Source organism: Myxocyprinus asiaticus, chromosome 10 (genome assembly GCF_019703515.2).
Source record: "Myxocyprinus asiaticus isolate MX2 ecotype Aquarium Trade chromosome 10, UBuf_Myxa_2, whole genome shotgun sequence".
Classification (NCBI taxonomy): Eukaryota; Metazoa; Chordata; class Actinopteri; order Cypriniformes; family Catostomidae; genus Myxocyprinus; species Myxocyprinus asiaticus.
The window spans coordinates 39389765-39401977 of NC_059353.1; the positions used below are offsets into that span (position 1 = coordinate 39389765).

The 12213-nt window shown below is 39.3% G+C and overlaps 1 protein-coding gene across 1 annotated transcript in view; it reads right to left on the reverse strand.

Annotated features, from left to right (window-relative positions):
- erbb4b (erb-b2 receptor tyrosine kinase 4b) overlaps positions 1 to 12213 on the reverse strand; it is a 583317-nt gene that overhangs the window by 130593 nt on the left and 440511 nt on the right. The window contains exon 12 of the mRNA XM_051707947.1: positions 4893 to 5092. Coding sequence (XP_051563907.1) covers positions 4893 to 5092 — 200 coding nt within the window. The remainder of the gene's footprint in view (positions 1 to 4892; positions 5093 to 12213) is intronic.

Below are 12213 nucleotides of genomic sequence, written 5' to 3' on the forward strand. Positions count from 1 at the left end.
TAGTGTATTAATAAATGAAAAGGTGGGTAAAAATTTCAGTTATTTATTATTTTAAGTAGGCTATAACAGTCACTGCTACCAAAAACAATCAGTCTTCAGCTGAGTGAAAAGACAAAAACAGCTGATGCAACCAGCAAGTCTACGAGTGTTCCAACGTGTAATCAAAAGTCATACACTCACTCGCAGTCTTCACATCTTGCACACAAGTGGGCAAACACCAGAAATACGTAAGACGAGTGGGTAAGTAGGCAAGACCAAAACTGCAAATGGGGGTAATGGGACAGGGCCTAAGTCGGTAGGTGAACTAATCAATTTTGTTTCCTGTAGCATCTATGCGGCTGTCATGTGACTAATGAACGAAATTACTTGAATAAAGATTTGTTCATTTTGCTGAACTAGATTCAGAGATCCTAGTCAGTAAAATGTTTCGATCTTTCCATCATTACTACTTTCAAGGCGAGGCGTTTGTCATCTCAAACGAGCCTAACATGAGGGTCCACTGATGAAAATGGGCTCAACCATTTTGTCCAAAACATCAAAAATAGGGGGTAAATGGGGAAAACACCCAACTGGTCCTCTATTTTTATGTGATCATGTAATCAAAAATGTCTAATTTCAATAAAATATTAATACTTATTCATTTTTATGCTATCAAAATGGATGTCTCCCCTATTCTGTGGACTTTTCTGTGTATTTTGAGCCCACCCACACCTTGATCTGTGATTCACAGCCAGAGCTCTTATTCAACACAGATCAGTCGCACCGTGGCAACAGGCTCGTTGGAGATGAGCAAGTTCTGTGCAGAATCGATCACCGGTGATCACCGACAGGTGCATGCCGTTTAGAAATCTGTCCGACTTGCTGTTCTGTCATGATGACGGATGTCAAAAATACTCCTGCGAAAGCGAGGCGGTCACAGTTGCTTTTTCCGAGCTGTGCGAACTGCAGGCACGATAGGAAATGACTTGCTGACGACACAGCTTAATGCTCATTGGCTTAAACAACCATGGTGTTTCATTATCTTCTAAAATGTTAGATATTTTATCTATATATATATATATATATGATGGTAGCGCTAAAACAAGAGTTTAAACTTTGCCAGTTACGAGCGGCTTTAAAAGGAAATAACCGTAAATAAACATGCAGAGAAACAGATGAGAAGCACAAACATCTGATACTGAAGTTAATACAGGAATTCCACTAAAATAAAGGATACTTCTGCTCGAAATGTTATGATTGTGCTTTGATTAAATTTCAGCTGCATCTGTTTTTTTTTCACGCTTTCTTTGTTTTTGATGACTTTTGTTGCGCTTTAATATCATGCAGAAACACAGTAACATAGTGATTGATGTATGTCGTCATGAAATCAGAGAACCTTCCCTCGAAATCCAAACACAAGTGGTCACAGGAGACGCATTTAGCGACTAGGTGTAAACAGCAATGTGTCTTGCCTGAGCACGTGATCGGATCATAAAGATGCATTTTAACGGGATCTTGATGTCAAGTTCAGCATGCTTGCAAAAATTCATAAATAATCACTTACATGTTCATTGCCAAGTTCATGAGTTCGATTCCCAGGAAACGCACACACTTTAGCGATTGCAGTTGTTTAAAATAAAAGCCTTTGACAATTTCATAATTGTAATGTAAAACTGCTCAAGAGAGCACTATACGAAAAGCCAGCCTTTCTCAGAAAACATGGTAGCTATGTTCTAGTTTAAGGACCAACTTGGTACTTAACACAAGAAACCGCAGGAGGAGAGAAGTGGGGAAACCCTTTCAGCTGTGCTTTTGTGGCAGATGGATCAAAAAGCTGAAAACATCAAAGCTTTGACCCAGTTGAAAACACAGTTTGGGTTGTGTTGACGTCAAAAGCAGTGCTAGGTTGGTTTCCAGGGAGATAGGTAAGAGCCAGAGGGATCGCTGAGCCCTACAAAAGGCTACAGTTGCTGCGAGACATTAATGATTGTTGTTGAATCACAACATCCTGTGCAATGGAAAAGAAAGAAAGAAAAAACTTGAGAAAAAAAAATGCTTTTTAGTCAGAAACATCACTCAGCACTGAGAGAGAGGAGAGAGAGAGAGAGAGATAGAGAGAAAGAGAGAAAGAGAGAGAGAGAGAGAGAGAGAGAGAGAGAGAGAGAGAGAGAGAGAGAAAGGGTTATCAAGACAGGGGTGAAGTTAAATCCCTGTGGTGATTACAGCTTCTCCTAGAAAAAAATTCCACATTGGTAATGTCAGAAATTGTTGCAGGCTACCCCTGCAATTAATTCTCTCCAACCGTTTATGGAGCGACTTAACATTTGCAAAGAATGGGTAGTTAGATTGGCAGTCCACACTTAAACACAAGGCATTTGGGGTCTTAGACAAAGAGTACCTTTTTCAGGTTTACTGTAACATAATTCACAAAAACCTCACAGGACTTTGGTGTGTTTGGGCCCCGGGCACTTTTGAAGGGTAAAACAGAAGGGCATGGTAGGGGGGCTTCATCAGCACAAGTCTGAGAGAGCCGGTGTCTTTAACAGCAAAGTGAGGCTCCAGACATCTCCGATCCCTCCTGACCCCTCCATCTGCGGAGGAACATTGGCCCCTCATGGCCCCCGCTAGGCTCAGTGAGGTGCACTGACCCAGGGAGAGGGACAGGTACGGGTAGTTGCATCAGCTTTCTGCCTCAAAGTCAGCAAGCATGCGTGATATGCCGTGATCTTTCACAGCGGTTTGGGTGAACCAGGACATTGCAGTCAGAAGCCCGAGAATGATACTGGATGGAAAGAATAACATCCAGCCTCAAGCAGAGTGAGCAAGACCTCTTCTCACAAGTCAGATTGTGCAGATAGTCAGTTAGACATTTGGCCTGAAGAACTGCAAGTCTTTGATGCAATTTGATTGTCTTTGATGTAAGTTTGGTCCTTTGAAAATGGATATCAAAGTATTATAGCATTTGTAGAGGTCGATCAGAATCCTTTTAAGAGAGCGGGATTTTATCACAGCCATCGCACATATGTTTTCGCTCAAGATGACAGCATACTGATGTATTTTTGTTGATATGAGTGGAGTTCTTCAGTTAACAAAAATATGTTTACGTTTTTTTTAGTAATTGTATGAAACACAATTTCTCGCATGAACACACGTGCCACTGTGTACAAGCTTCTCTCATAGTGCTCATGAACATGTGATGGACATCAAAATGTTTGCTGAAAAATTACTTACATTTCTGCTTTCTCACCAAAATCAAATGCTTTCAGAAGACTTGCAGTATGATGCATGAGACATGGACTACCTTTATGATACTTTTGGGACCTTTTTTAAGCATCGAAGTAAGGCACTACTCACTGTCATTGTATTGAGTGATTTGCAGCTTCAAACCATTTGGAAGTCATTCATTTTCAATAAGATCCTAAAGTCATGCTCTCACTACACGATTTTTGGACAGATTCTGCTATCACAGACAGATTTCAGTGGTCTGCGACAAAAATGTCAGATCGCCACTAAATCGGAGCTCGCTACGGTCAGCCATGCTCGTTAACTATGAACAGGTCAGGGTCATGATCTGAGCTAGTCTTGAGCAGTTACAGATGCTGGGATATTTTTACCCCATGCTTGATATTATCTTCTCGTAATCTTGTAGTGTGAGAGATGCAATGACAAGGGCGAACTGCTCCAGCCAATCACATCTTATCATGCATCTTTCTGTACAAGAATGGAAAGCCACAATTCGATCATTATGTTTTGTTGTAATAAACTAACAAGTAAGAATTTTTAATAAATAAACATATGGTCTGCACACTCTATTTAACATTGTGCTGTTTTATTTACCTCCAACTTTTTTTCCCCAAAACACAGACAGCCTGCCCATGTCTTTCCAAACATAGTTGCTGCCATATTTTCTTTTTTCATCTCTTCTTTTGTTTTTCAGACAAAATCAGTTAGCAGACAACTTCTGGACAGCGAGCTGACAGTAACCCTTTATTTCTGGTAAAATCTCGTGGTCACTCTCATTTCTCAAATGATTTGTTTGAGAAAACCATTTTTTTTTTTTTTTAATCGCTGTTGGCCGGGGATGCCTCTTGGTCAAATACCTTGTAGTTTGTGCACCTCATCTGCATTCTGTTGTGTAGTATGAGCGCTGCTAAGATAAGAAGATGACAGATGACAAGAAACCTTGTTGTGTAATGTAAGCATTACAGCGATTCAGGTAGTATAACAATGATGTAGTGAAAGCGCAACTTCAGCTGCACATAAAAAAACAAAATGTGGTTGGTCCCTTTAAATGTCAGCCAGATGGTCTCTTTCTGTCTAAAAGGGCATTCTTAGCCAGAATAAGCTGCTAACTCGACCAGACTTTAATTTGCAAGTCAAAAATCTGTTAGCACGAGACAGGGAATAAAAAGATGTCTGGATCTATTGACTGTCTTAAAACAACAAAGCTCTGACCTGAATCCCATTGAAAATGTATGGACTGAACTAAAAGTGTGTCCGAGCAAACAGGACTACAAACATGAATGAGATACACCTGTTCTGTCAGGAGGAATGGGCAAAAATTCCAGCAAAGTATTGTGTTAGGGCTATTTCAAGCATTTGATTGAAGCTGAGAAATTAAAAAGGCCACCAGCGAAGTGTGATATAGTAAATACAAGCTGAATAAATGTAAAGAGTTGTGAAAGATTTTGTTTGAATGCCTTTAGCCTAGTTGTATGTAAACATTTGGCTTCAACTGTAGGTTGATAAGAATGGTGTCCAAACCTCTAACCCTAGCCCAATATCTAACCCTAAGATTAACTTTAACCCCAACCCTAAAATCTGACTGGCTGATAGGAATGTTGATCCAGGAACATGTGCTAATTTACTTGGTAAAAAATGGTCACCGTGGTAAAAGAGAGTGTTGAACTTACTGCACTCCTTTGGGTCTCGGTTATTGCGGATCAGGGCCTTCTGAGTGTTGGTACGGAAGAGTCCTGTCCAGTTGACAGTGTTGTAGTAGCAGAGCTGGCTGTTGTTGGTGACGTACACATTTCCTGCACTGATCTCATTGAGAGACTGCAGCTGAAGCGATGAAATCCACTGTTGCTTCAGTACCAGAAGAGAAATGCCACTGAGCACAAGAGAACACACAGGAGAATTTGCTTTTAAATATCTAAATCAAGAAAAAAAGACTCAAAGGTTTGGATAACTTAGTTTAGTATCAGGACTTTGAGTCAGAACTGACAAAGAATAATTAGAATGGGTAATAGGAATACTAAAAAATGAGATGTCATATTTTCTGGAACAGCAAGAAGATTTTGGTATTTTAAACTCAAACTTTATTGTTTAGTTATTGATTATTCCACTTTCAATTATAGACTATCCCAAAAAATTATTATTATTTATTTATTTATTTATTTTAAGATTATCTGCAGCAAAGAAAACCATAATTAGCTCTTGGTTTTTATTAGGTCCCCCTTCCATAAAGAAATGGTTCAGTTATTATAGAAATCTTTCTTTATTAGAAAGGTTGTTAGCAATAATACGTAGAGCAAAGCCTTCCATTTCAGCAGTTTGGGGTAGTCTTATTTCTTATAGTATCTGCATAAAGGGATAGTTCAAATCAAAATTAAAATGTTATCTGTAATAATTTTTTCATTCCCATGTTTTTCTAAATACATATTTCTTTCCTCCATGGAACAAAATGCAATGTTAAGCAGAATCTTAGTGACTGACAGTCTCAGTTACCCTCCTTTTGCATTCCATGAAAGAAAGAAAGTCATATGGATTTGAAACAACCTGATATAAATTTTTGGGTGAACTACCTCTTTAAACCTCCCTATTCTGTAACTGCATGACAACGACAACAACATACTAATGTCTTGATGATTCCATGTTGCAGTTGATGTCAGAGTTCAGTTTGTTTGATTGGCACCAGCCAACTGCACTACTTGAAATGCTGGAGTGCGTTCATGTGCATATACTTTGTGTTCGTTTCAATATAGTGCATATTTGTATGATTTGTATAAGTAATAGGCATAAGATAGTATACCTTTGCTGTATTAAATCCGCATACAAATGTGCATTAGAAATAACTGCAAAAAAAAGTCCATTAACAATGATCACAAAAAAGAATGAGATCTGACACTAAGAAAGCTCTGAAATGATGACTTCATGAAAAAAGGGCATGAGCGATTTGTCAGTGTGACAGATGCTGTTGCCTTTCCAAAGTAAGTGTTTAGCTTGCGTCCCTCATCTACCGGCGGCCAGGATCTCCCACTTAAGATGAGTAGAGATCAGTTAATTCCAAGCCATAATCACAACGCTTTTTTAATCACAGGCAGGCGTGCTGAAGAGCACATCAAAGGGGCTTTGAGACAGCCATCAGTGGAGAGCCAGAGAGAACGTGAAGGTGCACTTACACACTGAAATCGCTCTCATCTTGCTGATCTGCCTCTATGAGAGTTATTTTCTCTTTAACTCTCTTTCTGTCTACCTTTCTCTCTCTTTATCTTTCTTAGGCAAAAGACCAGTGTCAGACACAGCAGACACTGTGCTTTTTTTTCCCCAGTGTATCATGTGACAGACGGTAATTGGTACAGTGGTAGAGCTTTCAACAAATTACCCCGCAAACGTTGAAACAGGCTGGCGGATACATGCTGCCCTTGCTATCTCTCTCTCTCTCTCTTTTCTGCCTCTCCTGACTTAATTCTGAGCAAATAAAGCTTTTCATCTGGATTCTTTGAACTGTTGGCAAGACTGGCTTGTCCTCTTTAGAAAACACAAAGTCTATCTAACAAATGATATGCGGTCATAGAAAGGATTCTTTGATATGATTGCTTAATAGCATCTTTTTAATAAATACTGAATGACCCCTGCACATGATGATGCAATATTACTACAGTTCAAAGGACAAATTTATATTATGTAGCAAATCATCCAGTCAAAAACCATATCTACGCAAATACTTTTTCATTTGAAAACTCTGTTTTCACTTTCCAAACGTCATAGTTTTCCAAAATATGTGCTAACGGAGTGTTTTTGAATGTCTGTTTTCGGTGGTGGACAACTCTTACCTTGCCCTTAGGATGAGAGCTGTTAATGTACGAAAACGTTTAGTGTTCAAGCCTCTCATCCACACTGGAAGTTTTCTTCTACTGAAAACAGAGACTTAAAAAAAATACTTTAGAAAACGATGACATTAGGAAACTGAAACCAGAGTTTTCAAAACTAAATTGTATAGAATATACTACAGGGGTCAGCAAACTTTTTGACAGGTCCACACATATTTAAATTTAGCATTTTTCCTAATTTAATTGTTTATTTTTCATTACAAATGATATTATAAGCATAACAGTTTGAGTGAAAAATGTGTGCAAAACCCAATGATTATGATATAATCACGATCCTGCATGTGAATTTTCACAGAGCATCTTGTGAAAGTGCTTTAATGAAAGAAAACCTGTCCTTTTGTACAAAATTATTTAACACAGTTAATGTCACAAATTTGCTTATTTGATTACTGATCACGAAATTGTGTGGAATCTTATATAATGTCATACATTTTTCAAAATCATGCAGAGAGGTAATTACTAGCACGTGAGCAACAGTGAGAGAGGAGCAGGCTATTTTACTTATATTAAGTTTTTCGCACCTGCATTCCAATCTACATCTTGATGTAATCCTTCTTCATGACCATGCAGCGTGCTTTCATCAGCTGTATGGGAGGCTAATCAATATTAAAGTATGATGAGACTCATGCTGCGTGTGCAAGCCATTCACAAATCACAAGCCAATCAACTATTTAGCCCTTTTCAGTGAATCGCACCTGCAAAATCTTAAAACTTTACTTCCAGGTTTCATTTATATTTTGAATAGACTCAGACTTTGAACCCCACGATGTGGATTTATGTTTTCTTTTTAAATCTTTTAATGTAATTTTGAATGTGACCATGGTTTAAGGAGGGTGTACCTGTATGCGAAATCTCAAGGATTAATAGTGGTGTTTTCCTTATTACATCACATGTTGTTCTGAAAGCAAAAAGAAACAAATGAAACACGGAATGTAGACTGTCATCTGCGCAGCCTGACCAAAGCAAAGCGGGCGCGTTTATTCGCCTGATTAACCGAAAGTGGAGGTCTGCTGGCTTGTGATGCGTGAATGGCTTGCATGCGCTGCACGAGTCTGTTGGGTATACTTCAGTCTCGTCACATTTGAACTCAGTACGGCTATGTACAGTGTACAGTATTGTACGGCTATGTACATTACTGTGCAAAACGTTTAGGCACTGGTGAAAAATGTTGCATAGTAAGGATGTCATCAAAAATAATGCCATAAATAGCTTTCATTTATCAATTAATGTCATGCAAATTCCAGTAAACATAAAAAGCTAAATCAATATTTGATGTGACCACCTTTGCCTTCTATTCTAATCTATTCTATTTACAAAAGTATTGTTTGGGAGTATACAATTTATATTTCCTATTGACACACTAAAGCTGAAGCTATACATAACTATCTTAAGATAAATGTTTTTGTGAAACATCTTATGTGCCTAAGACTTTTGCATATATATATATATATACTATATTGCCAAAAGTATTCGCTCATCTGCCTTTAGACGCATATGAACTCAAGTGACATCCCATTCTTAATCCATAGGGTTTAATATGACGTCGGCCCACCCTTTGCAGCTACAACAGCTTCAACTCTTCTGGGAAGGCTTTCCACGAGTGTGTTTATGGGAATTTTTGACCATTCTTCCAGAAGCGCATTTGTGAGGTCAGACACTGATGTTGGACGAGAAGGCCTGGCTCGCAGTCTTCGCTCTAATTCATCCCAAAGGTGCTCTATCGGGTTGAGGTCAGGACTCTGTGCAGGCCAGTCAAGTTCCTCTACACCAAACTCGCTCATCCGTGTCTTTATGGACCTTGCTTTGTGCACTGGTGCGCAGTCATGTTGGAACAGGAAGGGGCCATCTCCAAACTGTTCCCACAAAGTTGGGAGCATGGAATTGTCCAAAATCTCTTGATATGCTGAAGCATTCAGAGTTCCTTTCTCTGGAACTAAGGGGCCAAGCCCAGCTCCTGAAAAACAACCCCACACCATAATCCCCCCTCCACCAAACTTCACAGTTGGCACAATGCAGTCAGACAAGTACCATTCTCCTGGCAACCGCCAAACCCAGACTCGTCCATCAGATTGCCAGATGGAGAAGCGTGATTCGTCACTCCAGAGAACGTGTCTCCACTGCTCTAGAGTCCAGTGGCAGCGTGCTTTACACCACTGTATCCGACGCTTTGCATTGCACTTGGTGATGTATGGCTTGGATGCAGCTGTTCGACCATGGAAACCCATTCCATGAAGCTCTCTACGCACTGTTCTTGAGCTAATCTGAAGGCCACATGAACTTTGGAGGTCTGTAGCGATTGACAGAAAGTTGGCGACCTCTGCGCACTATGCGCCTCAGCATCCGCTGACCCCGCTCTGTCATTTTACGTGGCCTACCACTTCGTGGCTGAGTTGCTGTCATTCCCAATCGCTTCCACTTTGTTATAATACCACTAACAGTTGACTGTGGAATATTTAGTAGCGAGGAAATTTCACGACTGGACTTGTTGCACAGGTGGCATCCTATCACAGTACCACGCTGGAATTCACTGAGCTCCTGAGAGCGGCCCATTCTTTCACAAATGTTTGTAGAAGCAGTCTGCATGCCTAGGTGCTTCATTTTATACACCTGTGGCCATGGAAGTGATTGGAACACCTGAATTCAATTATTTGGATGGGTGAGCGAATACTTTTGGCAATATAGTGTATATATATATATATATATATACAGGTGCATCTCAATAAATTAGAATGTCGTGGAAAAGTTCATTTATTTCAGTAATTCAACTCAAATTGTGAAACTCGTGTATTAAATAAATTCAATGCACACAGACTGAAGTAGTTTAAGTCTTTGGTTCTTTTAATTGTGATGATTTTGGCTCACATTTAACAAAAACCCACCAATTCACTATCTCAAAAAATTTGAATACATCATAAGACCAATAAAAAAAACATTTTTAGTGAATTGTTGGCCTTCTGGAAAGTATGTTCATTTACTGTATAAGTACTCAATACTTGGTAGGGGCTCCTTTTGCTTTAATTACTGCCTCAATTCGGCGTGGCATGGAGGTGATCAGTTTGGGGCACTGCAGAGGTGGTATGGAAGCCCATGTTTCTTTGACAGTGGCCTTCAGCTCATCTGCATTTTTTGGTCTCCTGTTCCTCATTTTCCTCTTGACAATACCCCATAGATTCTCTATGGGGTTCAGGTCTGGTGAGTTTGCTGGCCAGTCAAGCACACCAACACCATGGTCATTTAACCAACTTTTGGTGCTTTTGGCAGTGTGGGCAAGTGCCAAATCCTGCTGGAAAATGAAATCAGCATCTTTAAAAATCTGGTCAGCAGAAGGAAGCATGAAGTGCTCCAAAATTTCTTGGTAAACGGGTGCAGTGACTTTGGTTTTCAAAAAACACAATGGACCAACACCAGTAGATGACATTGCACCCCAAATCATCACAGACTGTGGAAACTTAACACTGGACTTCAAGCAACTTGGGCTATGAGCTTCTCCACCCTTCCTCCAGACTCTAGGACCTTGGTTTCCAAATGAAATACAAAACTTGCTCTCATCTGAAAAGAGGACTTTGGAACACTGGGCAACAGTCCAGTTCTTCTTCTCCATAGCCCAGGTAAGACACCTATGATGTTGTCTGTGGTTCAGGAGTGGCTTAACAAGAGGAATACGACAACTGTAGCCAAATTCCTTGACATGTCTGTGTGTGGTGGCTGTTGATGCCTTGACCCCAGCCTCAGTCCATTCCTTGTGAAGTTCACCCAAATTCTTGAATCAATTTTGCTTGACAATCCTCATAAGGCTGCGGTTCTCTCGGTTGGTTGTGCATCTTTTTCTTCCACACTTTTTCCTTCCACTCAACTTTCTGTTAACATGCTTGGATACAGCACTCTGTGAACAGCCAGCTTCTTTGGCAATGAATGTTTGTGGCTTACTCTCCTTGTGAAGGGTGTCAATGATTGTCTTCTGGTCAACTGTCAGATCAGCAGTCAGCACCATGATTGTGTAGCCTAGTGAACCAAACTGAGAGACCATTTTGAAGGCTCAGGAAACCTTTGCAGGTGTTTTGAGTTGATTAGCTGATTGGCATGTCACCATATTCTAATTTTTTGAGATAGTGAATTGGTGGGTTTTTGTTAAATGTGAGCCATAATCATCAAAATTAAAAGAACAAAAGACTTAAACTACTTCAGTCTGTGTGCATTGAATTTATTTAATACACGAGTTTCACAATTTGAGTTGAATTACTGAAATAAATGAACTTTTCCACGACATTCTAATTTATTGAGATGCACCTGTATATATATATATATATATATATATATATATATATATATATATATATATATATATATATATATATATATATATATATACTGAGTGTCTATTAGCACTGCTCAGACCAAACTCAAGACAGTCACAACAGATTTATTTGGGGTCAACTGCTTATCAAACGAAGGCAGGAATATTAGAATTTTTCGTGATGGGGCAGAGACATTAAACTGGTTAATGGGTTAGACATGTAGTTGATTAAGAGATTGGACAACTAAGTGACTATTTGCGCTCCAATAGTCTGGTGGAAACAAGGCTGTGGGAAGTAGGGGTGCTACAGGTGTCGAGATGATTTTTGTTCTTTACTTTTTGTAAGTCTTTTTTTTTTTTTTTTTTTAAATAAACACATTAAAATGTTTTGGATATGTTTTCCTAAAAAACTGTACGATTGAGGAAGTCTTGAGAAATAATTTATAACACTGAATAGTGTCATAATTATTTATAAATCATGAGGGCCCTCATCTCAACAACCCCTGAGCGCCAAGCCACATTTGGACTATTTTAACTATTGGAACACCTAGCCGTGCATCTCATGGTAACACTACTGGTTTATTGTAAGCTGCCACTGAGCAATTGAATATTAACAGTTGTCAGTACCTTTTAACATTACACTAATAGGCTATACCCTTGCTGCAAAAATGTAATTGGCTATGTTCTTGTGTGCTGTGTAGTTTGGGCTTTGAACCTAAAATGTGGATATGTTCTTGTCTACCGTGCGCAAAGGGATCTGATAGTTACAAGACTGGCATACATTTGATTGATATTGTAGCATGTTTAAAGATTATGTGCGAGTGT